The sequence below is a fragment of the Pogoniulus pusillus genome, chromosome 42, assembly GCF_015220805.1.
Source record: "Pogoniulus pusillus isolate bPogPus1 chromosome 42, bPogPus1.pri, whole genome shotgun sequence".
Classification (NCBI taxonomy): Eukaryota; Metazoa; Chordata; class Aves; order Piciformes; family Lybiidae; genus Pogoniulus; species Pogoniulus pusillus.
Genome location: NC_087305.1, coordinates 4,833,667 through 4,856,313, shown reverse-complemented (window position 1 = coordinate 4,856,313; position 22,647 = coordinate 4,833,667). Strand labels below are relative to the sequence as shown.

Sequence of the window (22,647 nt, the reverse complement as noted above, 5' to 3'; positions counted from 1 at the left end):
GGCAGAGCTGATTGCTGCCTGCAGCTGCCTGCAGGGAGGCTGGAGCCAGGTGGGGTTGGGCTCTGCTGCCAGGCAGGCAGGGCCAGCAGAAGGGGCCAGAGGCTGAAGCTGTGTCAGGGCAGGTTGAGGCTGGAGGTGAGGAGGAAGCTCCTGGCAGAGAGAGTGATTGGCACTGGAATGGGCTGCCCAGGGAGGTGGTGCAGTGCCCATGGGGTGTTGCAGCCAAGGCTGGCTGGGGCACTGAGTGCCATGGTCTGGTTGGTTGGGCAGGGCTGGGGGCTAGGCTGGTTGAGCTTGGAGCTCTCTGCCACCCTGCTTGGTTCTCTCCTTCTATGATCTTTCGAGGTCACTTCCAGCCCCTGACATTCTGTGGTTTATGACTGAGCTGTCCTCAGTGCCTCCCCTGTCGGGGGTGGGCTCTGCCTGTGAGGCTTCTGCCTTCACCCCCGGTGTGAGGCAGCCAGCAGCAGTGCTCTCAGCTCCCCCAGGGTGCCTGGGCACACTTCTGCTGTTTCTGGGAGTTTCAGAGCTGTTTTCATTCCCAGAAGGGGTGAGGGTCAGAGGCTCTTGCCAGGGCTTCCTGCTCACCAGCCCTCCTGACAGCTCTTTACTCACAGGAGAGCAGCAGAGGTCATCTCCTTCCTTCCTGGTGCCCAGATCCTCTCAGGGGTCAGATGATTTGCCAGGAGCAGTGTGTCCTTGGTAGGACTTCCTCAGCTTTCCTCCACCAGCTGCTGTCTTAACACTGCAGGGTGACATTCCCAGGAAGGGAGGGGATGTCTCAGCCTCCTTCCAGCCCAACTTGGTTCATGAGGATGGACCTTGAGGTGGTCAGGCTGCCCCAGACTGGGGACAGGAGGGTGCTGGCTCATGGCACACCTCAAGGAGAGCCCTGGCCTGGGGTGGAGAGCAGAGTAGGGAGCACAGGAGGTCCCAGGGAGCACAGGAGGTCCCAGGTGTCCTTCCCAAGCTCTCCCAAGGACTCAGGCTTGGGTGAGAGATTTGATTCCAAAGGGTTTCCCCTTTGCTTTCCAATACTTCCTGGGGTGGCTTGGGGACATCCCTCAGGAGGCCTGGAGTGCCACCAAAGCCCTTCCCTGAGCTCCTCTGGACCAAAAGAGGATGCTGGAGGAACAGAACCGAGACCTGTGAGAGTGTCTGTGGGATCCATCAAGCTCTGTCCCCCTTCCCTGCACTGTCCCCACTGCGAGACACTGGTGGGCAGGGGGAGGTGGCTGAGCCCTGGCCCGTGGGGACAGTGCCAGTAGCATCCCTCTGCTTGTCCCCCAGATGTCACCTTCGTGCTGGATGATGGTGCTATCAGTGCCCACAAGCCCCTGCTCATCTCCAGCTGTGACTGGATGGCTGCAATGTTCGGTGGCCCCTTTGTGGAGAGCTCCACCAACGAGGTGAGGAGAGGCCACCCGTGGAGGGAGGGTGGGGGACAGCTGTCGAGATGGTGGCAGGGGGCATTGAGCAGAGTGTGTCCAGCAGAGCCAGGGAGGTTCTCCTCTGCCTCTGCCTCTGCTCTGCCCTGGGGAGACCTCCTCTTGAGAGCTGCCTTCAGTTTGGGGCTCCCCAGGTGAAGAGGGACAGGAACTGCTGGAGAGACTCCAAGGGAGGGCTGTGAGGATGAGGAGGGAAGTGGAGCAGTGCCTGGGGAGGAGAGGCTGAGGGCCCTGGGGCTGCTTAGTCTGCAGAAGAGAAGACTGAGAGGGGATTGAATCAGTCTGGAACTCTCTGAGGGCTGGGGGTGAGGAGGGGGGGACAGGCTCTGCTCACTGCTGCCTGGGACAGGAGCAGCAGCAGTGGATGGAAGCTGCAGCACAGGAGGTTGCAGCTCAGCACAAGGGCAACTTCTTGGCTGGAAGGGTCCCAGAGCCTGGCACAGGCTGCCCAGAGAGGTTGTGGAGTCTCCTTGTGTGGAGCCTCTCCAGGCCTGTCTGGATGTGTTCTGTGTGCCCTGAGCTGGGTTGTGTGGTCCTGCTGTGGCAGGGGGCTTGGACTGGATGAGCTCTTTGAGTCCCTTCCAACCCCTGGCATCCTGTGAGCCTGTGGGTGCCAAGGTGTGGGTGCCAAGGTGTGGGTGCCTTGCAGGTGGCCCTTCCTTACACCAGCAAGAGCTGCATGAGGGCAGTGCTGGAGTACCTCTACACTGGGCAGTTCAGCTCCAGCCCCGACCTGGACGATATGAAGCTCATCATCCTCGCCAACCGCCTCTGCCTGCCACACCTGGTGGCTCTCACTGGTGAGTTGAGGTGCCCAAGCTTGGTGGCAGCATGGCAGTGCCACTACCACGCTGTCCCCAGCCACCTCATGACCCCCCTGTGTGTGTGTGTCCCCCAGAGCAGTACACAGTGACTGGGCTGATGGAGGCGGCGCAGATGATGGTGGACATCGATGGGGACGTGCTCCTGTTCCTGGAGCTGGCTCAGGTAGGGCACAGTGGTTCAGGGCTGGGAATCCTGGAGCTGGCTCAGGTAGGGCACAGTGGTTCAGGGCTGGGAATCCTGGGGCTGGCTCAGGTAGGGCACAGTGGTTCAGGGCTGGGAATCCTGGGGCTGTTTAGGCTGGGGAGAAGAGAAGGCTGAGAGGGGCAAGTGGCTGGGGCCAAGCTCTTTTGGGTGGTCAGCAGCAATAAGCCAAGGAGCAAGAGCTATAAACTGGAGCAGAGAAGGTTTCAGCTCAAGATGAGGAGGAACTTCTTTACAGTGAGGGTGGCAGAGCCCTGGAGCAGGCTGCTCAGAGAGGCTGTGGAGTCTCCTCTGGAGGCTTCAAGACCTGCCTGGATGCATTCCTGTGCCAACTACCCTGAGTGACCCTGCCTTGGCAGCAGGGTAGGGCTTGATCTCTGGAGGTCTCTTCCAACCTCTATAGTTCTGTGGGGTGGTGCTGCCTTGGCAGAGAGGACAACCAGGTCTGGACATGGACAGACAGAGCTGGGCACAGAGGGACCAAATGAGATTCAAGAAGGACAAGAGCAGAGTCCTGCACCTGGGGAGGGAGAATAAACTGCAGCAGCACAGGCTGGGAGGGGACTGCTGGAGAGCAGCCCCAAGCAGAGGGAGCTGGGAGTGCTGGGGGAGAGCATCCCTGGCACAGCAATGTGCCCTGGGGGCCAAGAGGCCAGTGGGGTCCTGGGGGGCACTGAGCAGAGTGTGTCCAGCAGAGCCAGGGAGGTTCTCCTCTGCCTCTGCCTCTGCTCTGCCCTGGGGAGACCTCCTCTTGAGAGCTGCCTTCAGTTTGGGGCTCCCCAGGTGAAGAGGGACAGGAACTGCTGGAGAGAGTCCAAGGGAGGGCTGTGAGGATGAGGAGGGAGTGGAGCAGTGCCTGGGGAGGAGAGGCTGAGGGCCCTGGGGCTGCTTAGTCTGCAGAAGAGAAGACTGAGAGGGGATTGAATCAATGTCTGGAACTCTCTGAGGGCTGGGGGTCAGGAGGGGGGGGACAGGCTCTGCTCACTGCTCCCTGGGACAGGAGCAGCAGCAGTGGATGGAAGCTGCAGCACAGGAGGTTGCAGCTCAGCACAAGGGCAACTTCTTGGCTGGAAGGGTCCCAGAGCCTGGCACAGGCTGCCCAGAGAGGTTGTGGAGTCTCCTTGTGTGGAGCCTCTCCAGGCCTGTCTGGATGTGTTCTGTGTGCCCTGAGCTGCATTGTGTGGCCCTGCTGTGGCAGGGGAGGTTGCACTGGATGAGCTCTTTGGGTCCCTTCCATCCCCTGCCATCCTCTGAGCCTGCGATGCGCCTGGGGGCAGAGGCCGAACCCCTGCTGCTTCCCCGGGGCTCAGCGCTGCGGCGGCTCTGACCTGGGCTCCCTCTCCCGCAGTTCCACTGCGCCTACCAGCTGGCGGATTGGTGCCTGCACCACATCTGCACCAACTACAACAACGTCTGCCGCAAGTTCCCCCGCGACATGAAGGCTATGTCGGGAGGTGAGCCGGGGCTTGGGCCGGGGCTGGCGGGGCCGCTGCTGGCTCTGCTCCTCGCCGTCCTCACCCTCCCCTCCCGCTCTGCCCCCGCAGAGAACCAGGAGTACTTCGAGAAGCATCGCTGGCCGCCGGTGTGGTACCTGAAGGAGGAGGACCACTACCAGCGGGCGAAGAAGGAGCGGGAGAAGGAAGACTACCTCCACCTCAAGCGGCAGCCCAAGCGGCGCTGGCTCTTCTGGAACGCCTCCTCCTCCCCTTCTTCCTCTCCTTCGTCGTCGGCAGCCACAGCCTCCTCTTCTTCCTCCTCTTCCTCCTCCTCGGCTGTGGTTTGAAAGCTCATCCTTGCCCTGGCTCCAGCATCCCTGGGAGGAGACGGGGAGGGAGGAGGAGGAGGAGGAGGAGGAAGGGGTGGGGTGACCTGCCCCAGCGCCAGGTGTAGAGTGAATGCCACCGGCCCGAAGCCCCAGAGGAAGATGATGGTGGCAGCAGGGGCTTGTCCCTGCAGAGGAGCTCGGGGCCAAGTTGCCAGCCCCTGGCACTGCTTTCCCCACGCCGTGGGCTGCCAGCAGAGACCAAGGAGCAGGAGAAACTCAGCGTTTACAGGAGGAGCTTTTCTGTTTGCCTGGGTCGTGTTCCAACGTCAGCAGCATGAGGAAGAGGAAGGAGAAGAAGAAGAAAGAAACCCATCCCACTTCCACTTGAGTTCCTGACCAGAGGCCCTGGGCTGTGGTCGGTTTGCCTGGTGGCATTTTGCCACTCTGGGCAACCAGAGATGCTCTGGGGGGGTCCTGCCACCCCCTTCAACTTGCAGCAGGGTCAGGGCAGGATGCAGGGGACTCAGCCCAGTCCTCAACTGCCTCCAGGCACTGCAGCTTCCTTCCTTCTACTCACAAGTTGGGGGCTGCCCTAGTTGGGGGAGCAGGGGGTGGGGCAGGAGCCTTCTCCTCCCTTGCCTCCTAACTTCATTTTTGTTTAAAGAGGAAACCTACAGCAAAAAAAAAAGAAGCCCCAACCAAAACCCCCAACACAACCAAACCACCAAGTCCCAGTCCCCACCTCAGACCCTTTCCCCCCAGCCCTGCTACACCAGAAACCAAGCCCAGGCCCTCACCCTGGGCTTTTAAACCTGCAAGGCTCCACTGTAATAAATGGTGTTGTAAAAGCCCAGCCTGGTCCCTGTGTGTTTGGGAGGAAGCAGCTGGGCACGGGGGCAGCCTTGTGCCCTGCTTGGGGTGACAGCAGCACCCCCCCTCCTTCCCCACTCACCCAGCACTCCTGAGCTGGACAGGGACAGTGGAGCAGCTTTGCAGGAGCCATCCATCAAAACCCCTACCTTGGACCCCCAGAGGTTGGCTCTGCTCTCAGACTGACTTTGCATGTCCCACCTGTGTCCCAGGGAGCAGGAGAAGTGCAACTTGGCCACCCAGGGCTTTGGGATGCTACCAGGCAGGGCAGGGGAGCAGGAGGAACCCAAACTTCCCTCTGCTCACCCTCTCCAGCCTTGAAAGGAGAAGCTCCTTCGAGCCCAGCCCTGGCAAAGAGGCTGCTGCTGGCTGGAGCCTGTAGGGCTGCCTCTGGCTGGGATGCTTCTGGTAGTGTCCCCTCCAAACGCTCCTCGTCCTGGCTGGCCTCGCAGGGCGCCTTGGGGTCGCTGTTTTCGCATGCTCAGCCTCGGATGCAGGCAGCTCCAAGGAGCTCACTCAGTGCAAGGTAGGACAACCACTTCCTTCCTCTTTCAAACCCAGGAGCTCGCTGCTGCTTCCGAGCCCCTTTCTGCCTTCCCCAGCCCGGGGTCCTGAGCCCCTGTGGCCCAGCACCAAGCCCTGCATGTGTCTGGCTCTCTGCAGGAGCTCCCTGCCCAGGTTTGCATGCTGGGGGGGGACACACAGGGGCTGGGGGACATGAAACCTCCTGGCAGCTGACACCATCAGCTCCTGCTTTTAGCACTTGCCCCAGCCCTGCCTCACTGCTGAGCCCCAGCACAGGGTGGGGGGTAAAGGGGGCAGCTCCTTGAGGCTTCCTGGGGTCCAGCAGAGCCCTTCTCACTCAGCACTGCATGGGTTTGTAACGCAGCTACTGCAGCACACAGAGCCCTGGCTGGCTGCAGGGGGGAATGGGGAGCACCACAGACACCCCCCCCCTGCTCCCCCCCCCCAACCTTTGGGCAGCAGCAGCTCCAGGGTGGGAGGTGTGAGTGTGGGGTGGGGGAATTCAGCCTGGCCTTGGGCCCTGCATGCTGCAGGGTTGAGATTTCAGCCTCCTGCTTTTGCAGGGCTCACAGGTGTGGGGGTGAAAAGCAGAGCCCAGGGTTGCTGCTGAGGATTTGACTGCTCCCCCCCCCCCAACCTAGCAAGGGACCTCGATGCCACTCAAGAGCAGCTACTGAACATCTTGGTCCAGCTTCTTTGGTGCCCACTGAAAAGCTTGGCCAGCTTCGTGGTTAGGGGCAGAAGAAAGAGGTTGAGGGAGGGGGAAACAAAAACTCAAACAAAGAGAATTCAGGAGGATTCTTTTTTTTTTTAAACAAGTTTATTCTTCCTTCATAAAAAGAGATGCTAAAAAAAAAGAGAAGAAACCCATAAAAAACACTGGGGAGTAAAACTGGCTGGGCCAGAGCTGTCTCTTCTAAACCCACCCTCATGCAGAGTAAAAAACAAAGCCAAACAGAACCAAAATCCCTATTTTTATATTAGCTTAAGTTAAAAACCTGTACAAGTTTACAGTTGCTAAATAAATACATAAATACAACCTGGCTGCTCCTGTCTGTTGGGGGAGGAGGGAAGGGGAAAGAAGGGGCAGCAGGAGGAGGGGTGGGCAGCAGGCATCCTCCTTGGCTGGTGGAAAGAGGCTGGAGATGCTCCTCTGGCAGGTTGTGGGGGAGGGCACAGGAGGGGTTTGGTTGGAAGTGATCTAAAGGATCATCTTAAATCCAGGCTGGCATAGGGGGTGTGGGGAAAGCCACTCTGCAGGGATAGGGGCCCCCAGAGTGAGAGGTTTGAGAGGGAGGTGCCAGGCAGGAGGTGGTTTGGTGGAAAGAGGCTGGGGATGCTCCTCTGGCAGGCTGTGGGGTAGGGCACAGGAGGGGTTTGGTTGGAAGTGACCTTCAAGATAAAACTCCAAGTTGGAAGTGACCTCAAGGATCATCTTAAATCCAGCCTGCTCCAGGCTGGCACAGGGGGTGTGGGGAAAGCCACTCTGCAGGGATGAGGGCCCCCAGAGTGAGAGGTTTGAGAGGGAGGTGCCAGGCAGGAGGGCAGCAGTGGGAAGAGGCTGGTGGGTGCTGGTGGGCTCAGCCCAAGGGATGCAGTAGCTTTTTCCAGCCAAGTTGTCCCTGAGCTATGTAGGAGAGGCAGAGCAAGGGGCAAAGTGCTTGAGGAGGAGCCCATCCTAGCCAGAGGGTGGGTGGCAGTGCCCACAGGCACACTCAGACCTCAGTGCTTTCACCTCTCCAGGCTGGCTGGAGACAGCCAAGGAGAGCAGAGGCAGCCCTCGGCCAGGGGAAGGGGAACTAACCCACTTGAGCCAGCCCCTGGAGGAGGAGGGTCCTGGCCCACCCAGGGTTTGCTGCCCACAGTGCCCATCCTGCTCCCTGCACCTTTCCTGAGCAGAGGAAGCAGATCACTCCCAGCCTCTTCTCAAAGTCCAGCTGCAAACTGATTCCCAACAGCAAGCAGGATCACTGCCACCTAAAACCTTGTCCCAAAACCCCACCTGGTGCCTGCTGGCCAGCCCAGAGGTGCCCAACAAGAACCCCTCCAAAAGAAAAGGATGTTCCAGTTAAAACCCAGGTCCTGCTCTGCACTAAAGACGTCCACCGAGGAGCAGAGCTTCCAAGTGAGGCAGTCCCAGGAGCAGCTTTCAAGAACTGCTTTAGGCTCTGTCTATTTTTTGCCTTGACCCAGTGGAAATCCAGGTGCCAGCAGCTTGGATTTCAGAAGGAAGCACCAAGGTGGAGCCCTTAAGGCTTCAGCAGGGAAGATGCTGAGCTGTGTACTTGAGGAGAGGCTCAGAGCTCCTTCGGGCTCAGCTGAACTCCACAATGGCTCCGAGAAGAGCCACAGGAGAGCCATTAAAAACCAGAAGAGTAAACCTTAAAGTGTTCTTAGGAGGTATTCACAGCTTCAGCTCCAGGTGGGGGAGGTGCCAGCACCTCTCCTGCTCTTCAGCTGCCTTCGTGCTGGAACAAGCCCTGCTTGATCAGCCTGGCCGAGATGTCCCTGGCAACCCCTCCCAGGCTGAGCTGGTGCAGGGTGTCCAGCAGGGTGTTCACCGAGGCGCTCATGCCCTGCTTGTTGTGCCAGGTGGTGAGCATCTGGAAGAACCACTCCCGGGAGTATTTGTCGTTCTTCTCGGCCAGGTCGATGTCGTTCTCCAGCAGGTCCAGAGCTCTGCAGTACCTCTTCCAGTGCGACAGGGGCACGACCTCGGCGAAGATGTCAAAGGAGCGGCGCAGAGCTAGGGGGAGGGGAAGGGCAAAGCTCCAGGGGAGGGCATGGCCAGCAGGGGCCAAAGGGCTTTGCCCCACAGACAACTCAGCCTGCAGGCTTGTGTGCCCCCCCCCCCCCGCCCCCCAGTGCGGCCCCCAGCCCCAGCACTTACCCATAACAGGGTCTCTGCCCTGCGCTGGAACCAGAGTCTGCCTGGGGGCATCAGTGGTCCTGGGCACCGCCACCTGGAGAGACAACGACCTGCAGTGCCCACCCAGCACCAGCCCCAAGGCTGCCCCCAGCACCAGCACCAGGGCTACCCCCAGCACCAGCCCCAGGGCTGACCCCAGATCCCAGTCCCTACACTGCCCCCAAGCCCCAGCCCCTACACTGCCCCTAGGCCACATCAGTATGGGGACTGGAGACCTCCCCCCTCTCTCTGAGGCTGCCAGAGCAGGAGGGCAGCACCTCCCTGCCCAGAAGGTTCATGGGTTCCCAGCTCTGGGATGGCAGCAGCCCAGGAGCAGGGGAGAGCTGCTTCATGGGTCCCAGCCAGAGAGCTGTGATTCATGGAATGGGTTGGAAGGGAGCTTAAAGCTCATCCAGTGCCAAGCCCCTGCCATGGGCAAGGACACCTCTCACCAGGTTGCTCAAGACCTCCTTCAACCTGGCCTTGGACACCTCCAGGCAGGGAGCATCCACAGCCTCCCTGGGCAGCCTGTACCAGTGTCTCCCCAGCCTCAGTCTAAAGGAACTCTTCCTCCTCTCCAGTCTCAATCTGCCCTCCTCAAGCCTCAGTCCCTTGCCTCTCACCCTGGCACTCCCAGCCCTGGTCAAAAGTCCCTCCCCAGCTCCCCTGTAGCTACTGAAAGGCTGCTCTAAGGTCTCCCTGAAGCCTTCTCTTCTGCAGGCTGAACCCCAACTCCCTGAGCCTGTCCCCACAGGGGGAGGTTCTCCAGCCCTGAGCCGAGGTGTGCTCAGCACTGTATCAGCAGAGGGCTCTGCCAGCTGCCTGCAGTGGGCACTTTGCAGTCCTGAACCCTCCACGAGGCCAGCAGCCCCTTCCCCATCTCTCTGCACGAACCATGGAGCAGCCTTGGACCCCTCCCAAGCTTGCTGAGCTCGATGAAGGCAAAGAGAAGCAGCAGAGCTCAGCCAAGGGGCACCACTGATGTACCTCTGGCCTTGGCACATTGGCAGTGCCTGAGGTTGGTGCCCCTGGCAGCAGCTTGTCCTGGCGCTCGTTCTGGTCGTTGTCTCGCGTCTCCAGGTCCCTGCTGCCAACCCTCCTCAGCTGCTGCCACAGGTAGTCCTGCAGCAGGGGAGAAGCAGAAACCAGACAGGTCAGGAGCCCCCAGCAGGAGGACAGGACCCATGCCAACCCCTCAGGGATCACAGAACCCCGACCTGGTTCGGGTTGGAAGGCACCAATCAAGGTCACCCTGTCCAACCACCCTGCTACTGCAGGGTCATGCCCAGCCAGAGCAGGCTGCTCAGAGCCTCATCTGACCTCAAATGTGGAGGCATCCACCCTGCTGCCATCTCAAGGGCACGGCTCACTTGTTCATCTACAGCTTGGAGAGGCTGCAGTGCAGCCCAAGGTCCCCACTGGAGACCCTGTGTGTGCCAGCACCTCTGCCAGGAAAGGGTTAACAGCGCTGGGGAGGGGGCTGCAAGCACCCCACAGAGAGCAGGGCACTGCCAAAGACCCTCCTTCTTGCCCTGCCACGTCCCTGCAGGGATGAGACTCAGCCCCAAGCTCCTCCAACCTCCCAGGCAGCTGCAGACAAAGTGGTGAGCAGAGGGAGGATCTCAGCCCAGCCCCTCCAGCCTCAGCCCAGCCCCAGCCCAGCCTCAGCCCAGCCCCAGCCCAGCCTCAGCCCAGCTCCTCCAGCCTCAGCCCAGCCCCATCCCAGCCTCAGCACAGCCTCAGCCCAGCTCCTCCAGCCCCAGCCCCATCCCAGCCACTCACCACCATGCTGCAGGACTTCCTTCGCAGGTCTCTGCCATCCCCTGCAAGACACAAACTGTGCTGCTGTAATCTCTCCTCCCCCAGGCAGGTCCCTTCCCACCCAGCCCACACCCACAGAGAGCCTCCAGCCGCGGTGAGAGCTCAAGGGGTCAGAGCACCACAGAACCCTTTGGGCTGGAAAAGACCTTTCAGATCATGGAGTGCAGACATCAACCCAGCACTGCCAGGACATCACCAACCCATGGCCCTCAGCACCACAGCTCCACGGCTCTGAAAGTCCCCCAAGGGATGGGGACTGCACTGGGCCAGGCCTTGACAACCCTCAAGGAGAGGAAATTGTTCCTCATGTGCCAACCTAAACCTCCCCTGGGGCAACCTGAGGCCATTTCCTCTTCTCCTGTCCCTTGTTGCTTGGGAGAAGAGCCCAACCCCATCTGGCTCCAACCTTCTGTCAGGGAGCTGAAGGGAGCAATGAGGTCTCCTCTCAGCCTCCTTTCCTCCAGGCTGAGCAACCTCAGGTCCCTCAGGAGACACTTCTGGTGCTCACCTGAGCGCTGGCAGCAGCACTTCCAGCAGACCAAGAGGAGCACAAGCAGCCCCAAGAGCAGCACCACTCCAAGGATCAGGGGCAGGTTGACTGAAGCAGACAAAACAGAGGTGTGTTGGGAGAGCTGCTCCTGGCCTCCTCCACAGCTCTGCCCTCCAGCCCCCAGCCCTCCACCTCCCTTCCTCCCCCAGCAGCTCCCCCACTCACTGGAGGAGCCGGAGGAGGCAGCGGTGGGAGGACCACAGCGGCGGTCGCTGTGCGGTGTGCAGGCAGCCAGCTCCACTTCCCCCTTGGGACACCTGGGAAGGGCAAGAAGGGACAGGCTGAGCAGGCAGGGAGCTGCCAGCAGCCATCCCAGCTGGAGTCACCTCCTCAGCCAGCTCACCGGGGCCGGCACTTCTGGCACATCTCGCAGGGGTGGTCGGGGGAGCAGAAGGTGCCGTTCCTGCAGGCACACTGAGTGTTCCTGGTGGCTTGGCAGGGACTCAGCTCCACCTGATCTGCAAGGAGAAGAGAGATGGCTCTGCCCCAAGCCCTCCACCTCACATTCCTCCACCCACTCCCTGCCTTAACCCACAGGCCTGAGGAACACCAAGGCACAGAATCCTGGAAGGGCAAAAACACCCAACCAAGCCCAGGGTGACTCGGGGCCAAGGCTGGGCTGTAAGCAGCCAACTGCACTCTGTGATGGACTCCCAGGCACAAGCCAAGCTCCTGGGAGATGCTCATGCCCCTGCCCTTCACCCTAGGCATGGTTGGGATCTCTGGTGCCATGGACTACCATGAGGGTGGGGGAGGAGTGGAAGAGGTTGCCCAGGGAGGTGGTTGAGGCTCCATCCCTGGAGCTATTCAAGGTGAGGCTCTGGGGAATCTGATCTAGTTGAGGATGCTCCTGCTGACTTGCAGGGGGGCTTAGACTGGATGAGATTTGGAGAGCACCACAAGGCTCAGCCAGTTCCAACCTCCCTGCCATGGGCAGGGACACCTCACACTAGAGCAGGCTGCCCACAGCCTCACCCAGCCTGGCCTTAAACACCCCCAGGGAGGAGGCAGCCACAGCCTCCCTGGGCAGCCTGTTCCAGCCTCTCACCACCTTCCTACTGAAGAGTCATAGAATGGTTTAGGTTGGAAGGGACCTCAGGGATCACCCAGTTCCAACCACCTCCCATAGGCAGGACACCTCCCACCGGAACAGGTTGCTCAAGGCCTTGAACACCTCCAAGGAGGAAGCAGCCACAACCTCCCTGGGCAACCTGTGCCAGTGTCTCACCACCCTCACCAGGCTGGATGAAGCCTTGAGCCAGCTGGGCAGGTGGGAGGTGTCCCAGCCCATGGCAGGGAGGTTGGAACTGGAAGCTCTTGAAGGTCCCTTCCAACCCAACCCATTCTGTGGATCTATGCTCTGAAGAGAGCTGCAGCTCTGGCACAAACCTCTGCACTCCAGCCCCAGTCTGAGCCACTCACTGGGGATGCTGCAGGTGACCAGGAACAAGGACATGAGCAGAGTCCTGCACCTGGGGAGGGAGAATGAACTGCAGCAGCACAGGCTGGGAGGGGACTGCTGGAGAGCAGCCCCAAGCAGAGGGAGCTGGGAGTGCTGGGGGAGAGTATCCCTGGCACAGCAATGTGCCCTGGGGGCCAAGAGGCCAATGGGGTCCTGGGGGGCACTGAGCAGAGTGTGTCCAGCAGAGCCAGGGAGGTTCTCCTCTGCCTCTGCCTCTGCTCTGCCCTGGGGAGACCTCCTCTTGAGAGCTGCCTTCAGTTTGGGGCTCCCCAGTGGAAGAGGGACAGGAACTGCTGGAGAGAGTCCAAGGGAGGGCTGTGAGGATGAGGAGGGGAGTGGAGCAGTGCCTGGGGAGGAGAGGCTGAGGGCCCTGGGGCTGCTTAGGCTGCAGAAGAGAAGACTGAGAGGGGATTGAATCAATGTTTGGAACTCTCTGAGGGCTGGGGGTGAGGAGGGGGGGACAGGCTCTGCTCACTGCTCCCTGGGACAGGAGCAGCAGCAGTGGATGGAAGCTGCAGCACAGGAGGTTGCAGCTCAGCACAAGGGCAACTTCTTGGCTGGAAGGGTCCCAGAGCCTGGCACAGGCTGCCCAGAGAGGTTGTGGAGTCTCCTTGTGTGGAGCCTCTCCAGGCCTGTCTGGATGTGTTCCTGTGTGCCACAGCCCTGCTCATACCTTCCCGGCACACCTGGCAGCGCAGGCACTTGGGGAAGTCGTTTGGGTACTCAGTGAATTCACTTTCATTGCAGGGCAAACACTTGGTGAAGCATTTTCCTTCCTCACAGTGCCTCTCAGCATGTTGACCTGTAAGAAGAGGTGGAGGAGAAGGCAATGAGCCTGCCTGTGATCCTGCAGCACAGGATGTGCAACAGGCAGAGGGGCAGTGGGCTGGAAGTGGAGCAGGGGAGGCTCAGGGTGGATATTCAGGAGCAAGTTCTGCTCTAGGAGGCTGATGGAGCACTGCAACAGGTTGCCCAGGGATGGTGTGGTGGAGGCTCCATCTCTGGAGAGATCCAAGGTCGGGTTTGCTGGCACTCTGAGCAGTCTGGTGTAGATGGGGGTGTCCCTGCTGGCTGCAGGGAGCTCCAGAGGTCCCCTCCCACCCAAAGCATTGTCTGATTCTAGGGCAGGATGAAGAGGTCTTTGCAGAGAGGGAGTTGATTCCACTGCCAGCAGAGCAAAGAGGCAAATCAGGAACCAACCAAAGGAAAATTCCAAGTCAGGCTCAAGAGGGCTCTGGGCAACCTGATCTAGCTGAGGATGTCCCTGCTGACTGCAGAGGCCCCTTCCAACCCAGACCATTCTGTGATTCCAGGAGACTGTTCCCTCCATGAGTCCTCAGACCTCATGGCTGTGGAGCAGGGGAGAGCTGGAGCCCCTGCTGCCTCCTCACAAGCAGCAGGGACACACTGGCTCAGCAGGCAGAAGCATCAGGAGGCTGACCATGGTGTGACCAAGCTTCAGTGTCACCAAGGTTTGAGTCCATCTTACCAGCAGGGCACTTCTTGTAATAGTGCTCAGTGTCTCCAGTTGGCTCCAAGGGATCCAACTTGTCCCTTCTCTTCAGTGCTGCTGCAGCAGCAGCTCCCAGAGAAACCTCCTGTTAGGAGCACATGGAAGAACCTGGGTTAAAACCCACCCCAGAGTCATGGGGCAAGGGAAGAAAGAGGTGGGCAAGAGGTGCCCTGCCCAGTGTGCCTGAGGAGAGCAGGAGAGGAGCTCAGGGCCCCTCCCTGCAGGTGTTCAAGGCCAGGCTGGATGAAGCCTTGAGCAATGATGGAGCTTGAAATCCCAAACACAGCTCCAGGCTGGGTGGGGAATAGCTGAGAGCAGCCCTGAGGAACAGGACCTGGGGGTCTGGGCTGGGGGTTCAACAGGAGCCTGCAGTGTGAGTGCAACCAGGTCTCCCCTCAGCCTCCTTCTCCCCAGCACCCTCAGCTGCTCACAGAACCAAGCAGGGTGGCAGAGAGCTCCAAGCTCACCCAGCCCAGCCTAGCACCCAGCCCTGCCCAACCAACCAGAGGCTGGAGGTGAGGAGGAAGTTGTTGGCAGAGAGAGTGATTGGCACTGGGATGGGCTGCCCAGGGAGGTGGTGCAGTGCCCATGGCTGGAGGTGTTGCAGCCAAGGCTGGTTGGGGCACTGAGTGCCATGGTCTGGTTGGTTGGGCAGGGCTGGGGGCTAGGCTGGGCTGGGTGAGCTTGGAGCTCTCTGCCACCCTGCTTGGCTCTGTGAGCAGCTGAGGGAGCTGGGGAGAGGGAGGCTGAGGGGAGACCTTGTGGCTCTCTACAGCTCCCTGAAAGCAGGCTGGAGCCAGGCAGGGCTTGGGCTCTTCTGCCAAGGAGCAAGGGCCAGGACAAGAGGAAATGGCCTCAGGTTGGCCCAGGGCAGGTTTATGTTGGCCACAAGGAACAATTTCTTCCCCTCCCTGACAAAGCCTGGCCCAGGCTGCCCAGGGCAGTGGTGAAGTCCCCATCCCTGGGCTGGGGAGGGTGTCTCAAAGCCATAGAGCTGTGGTGCTGAGGGTTGGGTGGTGCCCTGGGGCAGTGCTGGGTTAAGGCTTAGACTCCAGGACCTAAAAGCTCTTTTCCAAGCAAAACAATTCCCTGACTGCAGGCTGCACCTTCCCCTTCCCCTCTCCCGTGCTAAAACCTGCCTCCTCAAGCAAATATTTCTCCTGTGAGTCAGAAGCTGCCTTCAAAGGCTGAAACAATAGAGGAGCAACTTGTCTGGCTGTCCCCTGGGCCAGCCTGGCCATCTATGGAGCATATCAACCCCCCTCCCCCACCAAGACACTTCCCACACTGGTCCAAGGGAAGGGTGTGAGCTTCCAAAGCAGCAGTGCCAGAGCTGCTGAGGGTATTAATCATAGAACCAAGCAGGTTGGCAGAGAGCTCCAAGCTCATCCAGTCCAACCTATCCCCCAGCCCTATCCAGTCAGCCAGACCATGGCACTGAGTGCCTCATCCAGGCTTGGCTTCCACACCTCCAGGGACGGTGACTCCACCACCTCCCTGGGCAGCCCATTCCAGTGCCAATCACTCTCTCTGCCAACAACTTCCTCCCAACATCCAGCCCAGACCTCCCCTGGCACAGCTTGAGGCTGTGTCCCCTGGTGGCCCACACAGCGCTGCTGAGAGCAGCCAGGCCACCCAGAGGACAATCTTAACCCCCCACTACCAACCCTCATCCAGGCTGGGAACGGGGCCAGAGCCAGACCCTGACCTGGAGACCCAAACCTACAGCACCACAACAGCTCCTGGCCCCGCAGCGCACAGAGCCGCAGGATGCTCTGGGTCAGAAGGGATCTTAGAGCTCATCCAGTCCCAACCCCCCCTGCCATGGGCAGGGACACCTCCTGCCAGCCCAGGCTGCTCAGACTCCCATCCAGCCTGGGCTTAAACACCTCCAGGAATGAAACATCCATGACCTTCCTGGGCAACCTGTGCCAGGGTCTCCCCACCCTCACTCTAAAGAGTTTCCTCCTCGCCTCCAGGCTCAGTCTCCCCTCTCCCAGCTCAGAGCCCTTGGCCCTTCTCTTCTCACTCCAAGACAGTCCCTCCACAGCTCTTCTGTACTGGAAGGCTGCTCTAAGGTCTCCCCAGAGCTTTCTCTTCTCCAGCCCTAACTCTCTCAAGCCTGCCCCCAGAGGGGAAGGTTCTGCAGCCCTCTGACCATCTTGGTGGTCTCCTCTGGACCTTCTCTGACAGTTTCTTGCCCTTCCTGTGCTGGGGTCTCCAGAACTGGACACAGTAGTCCAGATGAGGTCTCATGAGAGCAGTGCTGAGCAGCAGAATCTCCCTTGAGAGAATCACAGAGTGCCAGGGGCTGGAAGGGGCCTCCAAAGCTCATCCAGCCCAACCCCTTCCCTGCCAGAGCAGGATCACCCAGAGCAGATCACACAGGAACACATCCAGGCAGGGCTTGAATACCTCCAGAGAGAGAGACACTCCACAACCCCCCCTGGGCAGCCTGTCCCAGGGCTCTGTCACCCTCACAGTGACATCACCTCCCAGCTCTCCTTGACCTGCTGGTCCCACACCTTTTGGTGCAGCCCAGGACAAGCTTTGCTCTCACTCCTTGTTTGTTCCAGCTGGGAGTGCTGCCAAGTGTAGAAATTGCTTTCCTAAGGGAGGATTCTTGCTTTTACCTCTCAGTTTTCAGGGTCTTACCCACTCTGGTCTTTAGAAGTCCTCAGGGACTGAAGCTGGGCAACCTGTCCCATCCCCTCACTGCCCCCCCCCCCAAAGTGAAACCGCTTTTTTCTTCCCCATTCAAACAGTGCCAGGCTGAGAAGGTGACCAAAGCATCATCCTGTCACTATCAGCCCTTTGGAAAGGCCTCTTCAGCACAGGATTTTCACTGCTGCTCAGCAAGCAGCAAGGCAGCAGAGCTTGCACAAGTGCTCGATAAGGTTATCAGCCCACAGCACCTTCCCCAGCAAGTGCAGTTCAAGTGCCTCATCCTACCAGAGAGCCCTGGGCAGGCAGAGGCTGCCAGCCCTGACTCACCTATCAGCCTTGCAAAGCATGGCAGAGCCCAGGCTGGGAGCTGTGGGCGAGTCAGGATGGCACTCAAGGCTCATTTGTTCACTCACAGCAAACAGCCAAAGAAAGCAGAGCTGCCCCAAGGCAGAGGAATCAGCAGGCAGAGGAATCTCCACCACCCCCAGCAGCTTTTGCCTTCTGGCAGGAAAAAAACCTTTGGGAAGCATCAAGCTTTGAATCACAGAACCAAGCAGGGGGGCAGAGAGCTCCAAGCTCACCCAGCCCAGCCTAGCACCCAGCCCTGCCCAACCAACCAGACCATGGCACTCAGTGCCCCAGCCAGCCTTGGCTGCAACACCTCCAGCCATGGGCACTGCACCACCTCCCTGGGCAGCCCATTCCAGTGCCAATCACTCTCTCTGCCAGGAGCTTCCTCCTCACCTCCAGCCTCAACCTGCCCTGACACAGCTTGAGGCTGTGTCCCATTCCTCTGGCCCTGCCTGCCTGGCAGCAGAGCCCAACCCCACCTGGCTACAGCCTCCCTGCAGGCAGCAATGAGCTCTGCCCTGAGCCTCCTCTGCTGCAGGCTGCACCCCCCCAGCTCCCTCAGCCTCTCCTCACAGGGCTGTGCTCCAGGCCCTTCATCAGCTTTGATTCTTGATTTGGTTTCCTCCTGAGGTGATCCAGATGAAAGGATTTTAGGGTTCTGTGATCCCAAGGCAGCAGCTGGACCCCTGCTTACTCAAGGAGCAGCTTTGTTGGTGCAAGGCTGCTGGAGGGCTGGAGCAGGCTGCCCAGAGAGGCTGTGGAGAGAGCTTCCAACCCCACCTTGGCCACTGTGATCCTGGGGCAAGCTGCTGGGGGTGTCCTGCTGGAGCAGGGTGGGGTGGGACTGAATGACCTTCAGAGGCCCCTTCCAACCTCCACCATGCTGGGATTCTAGGATCACAAAATGGGTCTGGGGTGGAAAGGTCCTTAAAGATCATCTGCTGGTTTCAACTCCCCTGCCATGGGCATGGGCACCTCCTGCCAGACTAGGTTGGGCAAGGCCCTGAACACCTCCAAGGAGCAGGCAGATGCAGCCCTCAGTGACTCCTTACCGAACTCCTGACCACCAATGCCCACTTCACTCAGCATCAATATGTCTGAAGTGCCCAGTTCTGGAGCTCCTGGCACAAGAGGGATGTGGAGGGGCTGGAAGGTGTCCAGAGCAGGGCCACGAGGATGAGCAGAGGGCTGGAGCAGCTCTGCTGTGAGCAGAGCCTGAGGCAGTTGGGGCTGTGCAGTCTGCAGAGGAGAAGGCTCCCAGGGGACCTTATTATGACCTTTCAGTATCTGAAGGGGGCTACAAGAAAGCTGGGGAGGGACTTCTGAGGCTGTCAGGGAGTGACAGGCCTGGGGGGAGCAGAGCAAAGCTGGAAATGGGGAGAGTGAGGCTGGAGGTGAGGAAGAAGTTGTTCAGCAGGAGGGTGGTGAGAGCCTGGCAGGGGTTGCCCAGGGAGGTGATGGAAGCCTCATCCTTGGAGGTGTTCAAGGCCAGGCTGGCTGGGGCTGTGGGCAGCCTGCTCTGGTGTGAGGTGTCCCTGCCCATGGCATGGAAGTTGGCACTGGCTGAGCCTTGTGGTCCCTTCCAGCCCTGCCTGATTCTATGATTCTAAGAGAAGCTCTTGGCCAAGAGTGCTGAGACCCAGGGATAAAAAGAGATGCCAGGAGACTGCAGGCATCTCAGCCCCCCCTGGGGTGGCTCTGCTTCAGGTCTGACAATTCCTGGGGGTTTCCCACTGGAATTTGAGCTCCAGCAGCAGCTCTCCACGGGCTCATGTCCAAGTATGATGCAAGCAAGGAGAGGTGAGCAGAGGAAGGAGCTGGAGCCACCGGATCGCGTGACTGTCACACGGCCACCATAGCCCTGGGTGGTTCCTTCTCCCCTCATCTCTTACTGAAGAGGGGGAAAAAGGCAACAAGTATCTTAAATAAGGTAAAAAGTAGCTTAAAAAAGGCCTCTCAAATGTATCTCGAAAAAGGTATCTCAGGGGGGCTACAAGAAAGCTGGGGAGGGACTTTTGAGGCTGTCAGGCAGGGAATGGAGCAAAGCTGGGGATGAATGGGGAGAGTCAGGCTGGAGGTTAGGGAGAAGTTGTTGAGCAGGAGGGTGCTGAGAGCCTGGCAGGGGCTGCCCAGGGAAGAGGTTGAAGCCTCATCCCTGGAGGTGTTTAAGGCCAGGCTGGATGAGGCTGTGTGCAGCCTGCTCTGGTGTGAGGTGTCCCTGGGCATGGCAGGGGGTTGGGACTGGATGGTCCTTGTGGTCCCTCCCAGCCCTGCCTGATTCTCTGGTTCTGTGGAGATGGGGACAGGGCCCCTGGCTGAGGCAGCCCTGACTGATCCTATGACTCTATAAGGTGGTCAAGAGTGTGCCCTGAGGTGATGGTTTAACAAGGCTTGGCTCTGTCAGGCAGGATCTAAATGAGCTCTGATGGACAGCACAAGGAAGGAACTGGATGAGGAGCTGAGGTCTTCAACCTGGTCCAGGCACTGCTGAGTTCCACCACAGCAATCCCAATATAGGAGCTGCAAGCCCAGGGCAGCAGCTCTGCTGGGCTTCCCTGTGGCAGCTGAGGCTTTGGCCCAGCCTTGGGATCTCTGGGATAAAAGACAAGGCAAAAGATCCCTGGAACAAAGGTCAGAGTGAGATAAAATCCATTAGGGGATCCAGGGGATACAAGTCAGGGCAGAATCCCTGAGAGAAAACTGAAGACAGAAGCCCTGAGATAAAACCCAGGGCAGGAATTCAGGGATAAAACTCAGGGCAGGGTCCAAGGGATAGAGCTCAGGGCAGGGTCCCTGATATAAAAGCCTGGGCAGGATCCCTAGGATAAAAGTCAGAGCAGGATAAAATCTAGGGCAGGATCCTGGAGGTACAAGTCAGGGCAGAATCCCTAGGACAAAACTGAGGGATAAAGCTGAAGGCAGAAGCCCTGAGATAAAACTCAAGAATAAAATTCAGGGCAGGATCTTTAGGATCTGCTTGCCTGGGCAGGTTCCCTGGGATAAAACTCAGGACAGGATACCTGGGATAAAAGCCTGGGCAGGATCCTTGGGATAAAACCCAGAGCAGGATCCCAGAGTAAATTTCAGGGCAGGATCCCCGGGATACAATGGAGAAGAGGATCCCCCTGAGTTCAGGTGAGACAAGACCCAGGGCACTCCTGAGCTCTCAAACCACCCCAAATCCCAGGGGACATGAGAGAGGTGCAGGTGGGATTTAGTGTCCCTAAAACCCCAGCAGCAAGAAGAGTTTGGGCATCATCCAGGCAAGGTGCAGAGGCAGCACTGCTGGCAGCTGCCCACATCACCCACCCTGCCCCTTTCACAGAATCACAGAACCAGGCAAGTTGGCAGAGAGCTCCAAGCTCACCCAGCCCAGCCTAGCCCCCAGCCCTGCCCAACCAACCAGACCATGGCACTCAGTGCCCCAGCCAGCCTTGGCTGCAACACCTCCAGCCATGGGCACTGCACCACCTCTCTGGGCAGCCCATTCCAGTGCCAATCACTCTCTCTGCCAACAACTTCCTCCTCACCTCCAGCCTCAACCTGCCCTGACACAGCTTCAGCCTCTGTCCCCTTCCTCTGGCCCTGCCTGCCTGGCAGCAGAGCCCAACCCCACCTGCTGCAGGCAGCAATGAGCTCTGCCCTGAGCCTCCTCTGCTGCAGGCTGCACCCCCCCAGCTCCCTCAGCCTCTCCTCACAGGGCTGTGCTCCAGGCCCCTCCCCAGCCTTGCTGCCCTGCTCTGGGCACCTTCCAGCACCTCAGCATCTCCCTGCAATGGAGCAGCCCAGAACTGGACCCAGCACTGCAGGGGTGGCCTGAGCAGTGCTGAGCACAGGGGCAGAAGCAGCTCCCTTGCCCTGCTGCCCACACTGCTCCTCAGCCAGGATCCTCCAAACCTCTCGGGCAGGCAGAAGATTCCCGAGCCAGAGGCAAGAGGCAGTGGAAATCCCCTCCGGACCCCGCGGGGCCAAGTTCCAGCCCCACATCACCTCCCAGCCTCACGTCACTCTCCCTGCCCCACACCCAGCCTTCGAGCCGCCCGTGCCGGTGCCTCCTGCGCTCCTTACTTCCACCTTGTGTCCGTGCCCCCCCCAGGCACCCGCAAACCTGCCCGGCTGAGCGCCCCCCCATAGCCCAGCTGCCCTCCCGTGGCTCCTGCCCAGCTGAACATCTCCCCCTTGGCCTGCGCTTGCCCAGGTGAGGACCCCCAAAGCCTCTGTGCCGTGGAAGCTGTGCCATAGGATCAGCCACCCCTCCCCCCCCCCAGATATTCTGGACCAGGCAAGCCCCTTCCTGCCCCCCAAAACAGGTGAACCCCCTAACTCCTGCTCCCCTCCACGGCCCCTGGACTAGGCAAGCCCCCCCCATGCCCCCCAGAACAGGTGAACCCCTAACTCCTGCTCCCCTCCATGGCCCCGGGACCCGGCGACCCCCCCATACCCCCCCAGAAAGAACAGGTGAACCCCTAACTCCTGCTCCCCTCCACGGCCCCTGGACTAGGCGAGCCCCCCCCATGTCCCCCAGAACAGGTGAACCCCTAACTCCTGCTCCCCTCCACGGCCCCGGGACCCGGCGAGCCCCCCCATGCCCCCCAGAACAGGTGAACCCCTAACTCCTGCTCCCCTCAATGGCCCCAGGACCAGGCGAGCCCCCCCAGAACAGGTGAACCCCTAACTCCTGCTCCCCACCACGGCCCCGGGACTCGGCGAGCCCCCCCAGAACAGGTGAACCCCTAACTCCTGCTCCCCTCCACGGCCCCGGGACCCGGCGAGCCCCACTATAGCCCCAGCTGCCCCCCATAGCCTCTGACCCACGCAAGCTCCAACCCCCGCGATCCTCCCCCCCCTTTGCTCCCTTACACTCCAGGGGCTCCCCCATTCACACCTCCCCCCTAAACCTCAACCCCTGAACCCCAACCAGCCCCTACCCACCCCTACACCTCTCTCCCTCCCTTACCCACCCCCTCCGCTCCCCTCCAGCCCCTCGCTGGCTCCGTTCCCAGCCCGGCGGCTCATGCCCGGGCATGCCCAGGCGGCACCGACAGGGGTCCTGGCACCCCCCGCTCGGCACCCCCCTGCCCCCCAGCCATGCCCGACCCCATCCCCACGCACCGTGAGCAGCAGCAGCGGCGGCAGGAGGCAGAGCCAGCGAGGATCGCAGCGCGGCACGGAGCGCATCTTGCGCGTGGGGCAGCGGAGCCGCACCGGGCACAGGGCACCGGGCACGGCTCGGGGCTGCCCGGGCAAGGCTTTGTCACCACGGGACGGGCAACTCCGAGGGGGAGGACTGGAGTCGCATGAGAGCGAGGAGCTTGGCGGGATGAGCTTATATGGGCGGAGGAGGGGAGGGGAGGGGAAGGGGAGGGGAGGGCTGGAGAAGGACTCTCCCCCGAGCGACTCGACCCAACCTCCTCCTGCCAGCGCCGCCAAGCCACAGCAAGAGTTGGGTGTGGGGTTTGGTAACAGCCTGCCCGGCCCGGGAGGTTGAACTGACTTTTCACAGCACTGTTACTCTTTAACCGCATCTCCTTTCCCCCTTCCCTTTCCTTCTTCCCTTTCCCCCTTCTTCCTTTTTCCCTTTTTCTTTCTTCCCTTTTCATCTTCTTCCTTCTTCCCTTTATCCCTTTTCCCCTTCTTCCTTTCTTCCCTTTTCCCTTTTCTCCTTTTCCCCTTTTCCTCTTCCCTTCTTTCTCTCTTCCCCTTCATTCTTTCTCCCTTCTTCCCCTTTCCCCCTTCTTCCT

At 60.1% G+C, this 22,647-nt stretch overlaps 2 protein-coding genes across 2 annotated transcripts in view; one reads left to right on the top strand and one right to left on the bottom strand.

Moving 5' to 3' along the window:
* Positions 1 to 6,673, top strand: part of RHOBTB2 (Rho related BTB domain containing 2) — a 14,528-nt gene extending 7,855 nt beyond the window's left edge. The window contains exons 6-10 of the mRNA XM_064175611.1: positions 1,291 to 1,409; positions 2,098 to 2,248; positions 2,347 to 2,435; positions 3,823 to 3,928; positions 4,019 to 6,673. Of these exons, the coding sequence (XP_064031681.1) occupies positions 1,291 to 1,409; positions 2,098 to 2,248; positions 2,347 to 2,435; positions 3,823 to 3,928; positions 4,019 to 4,257 (704 nt within the window). The 3' untranslated portion in view covers positions 4,258 to 6,673. The remainder of the gene's footprint in view (positions 1 to 1,290; positions 1,410 to 2,097; positions 2,249 to 2,346; positions 2,436 to 3,822; positions 3,929 to 4,018) is intronic.
* On the bottom strand, positions 6,433 to 22,647 carry LOC135192466 (tumor necrosis factor receptor superfamily member 10A-like). Its single transcript, XM_064175612.1, has 10 exons — positions 22,019 to 22,647; positions 13,865 to 13,973; positions 13,049 to 13,177; positions 11,257 to 11,371; positions 11,079 to 11,170; positions 10,872 to 10,961; positions 10,325 to 10,365; positions 9,530 to 9,664; positions 8,525 to 8,597; positions 6,433 to 8,380 (listed from the first exon to the last, which is right to left on the bottom strand). The coding sequence occupies exons 1-10, from the start codon at positions 22,082 to 22,084 to the stop codon at positions 8,088 to 8,090; spliced, it is 1,143 nt and encodes a 380-aa protein (XP_064031682.1). The 5' UTR covers positions 22,085 to 22,647; the 3' UTR covers positions 6,433 to 8,087.

What these genes read in the sequence shown, in the direction of transcription:
- LOC135192466 (XM_064175612.1), bottom strand. Translation starts at nt 22,084, where the DNA reads ATGCGCTCCGTGCCGCGCTGCGATCCTCGCTGGCTCTGCCTCCTGCCG. An exon ending in CTGCCAGGTGTGCCGGGAAG is followed by an intron (nt 11,372 to 13,048) that starts GTATGAGCAGGG and finishes TTCTCCTTGCAG; the next exon opens with ATCAGGTGGAGCTGAGTCCC. An exon ending in TGCCAGAAGTGCCGGCCCCG is followed by an intron (nt 11,171 to 11,256) that starts GTGAGCTGGCTG and finishes TGCCCTTCCCAG; the next exon opens with GTGTCCCAAGGGGGAAGTGG.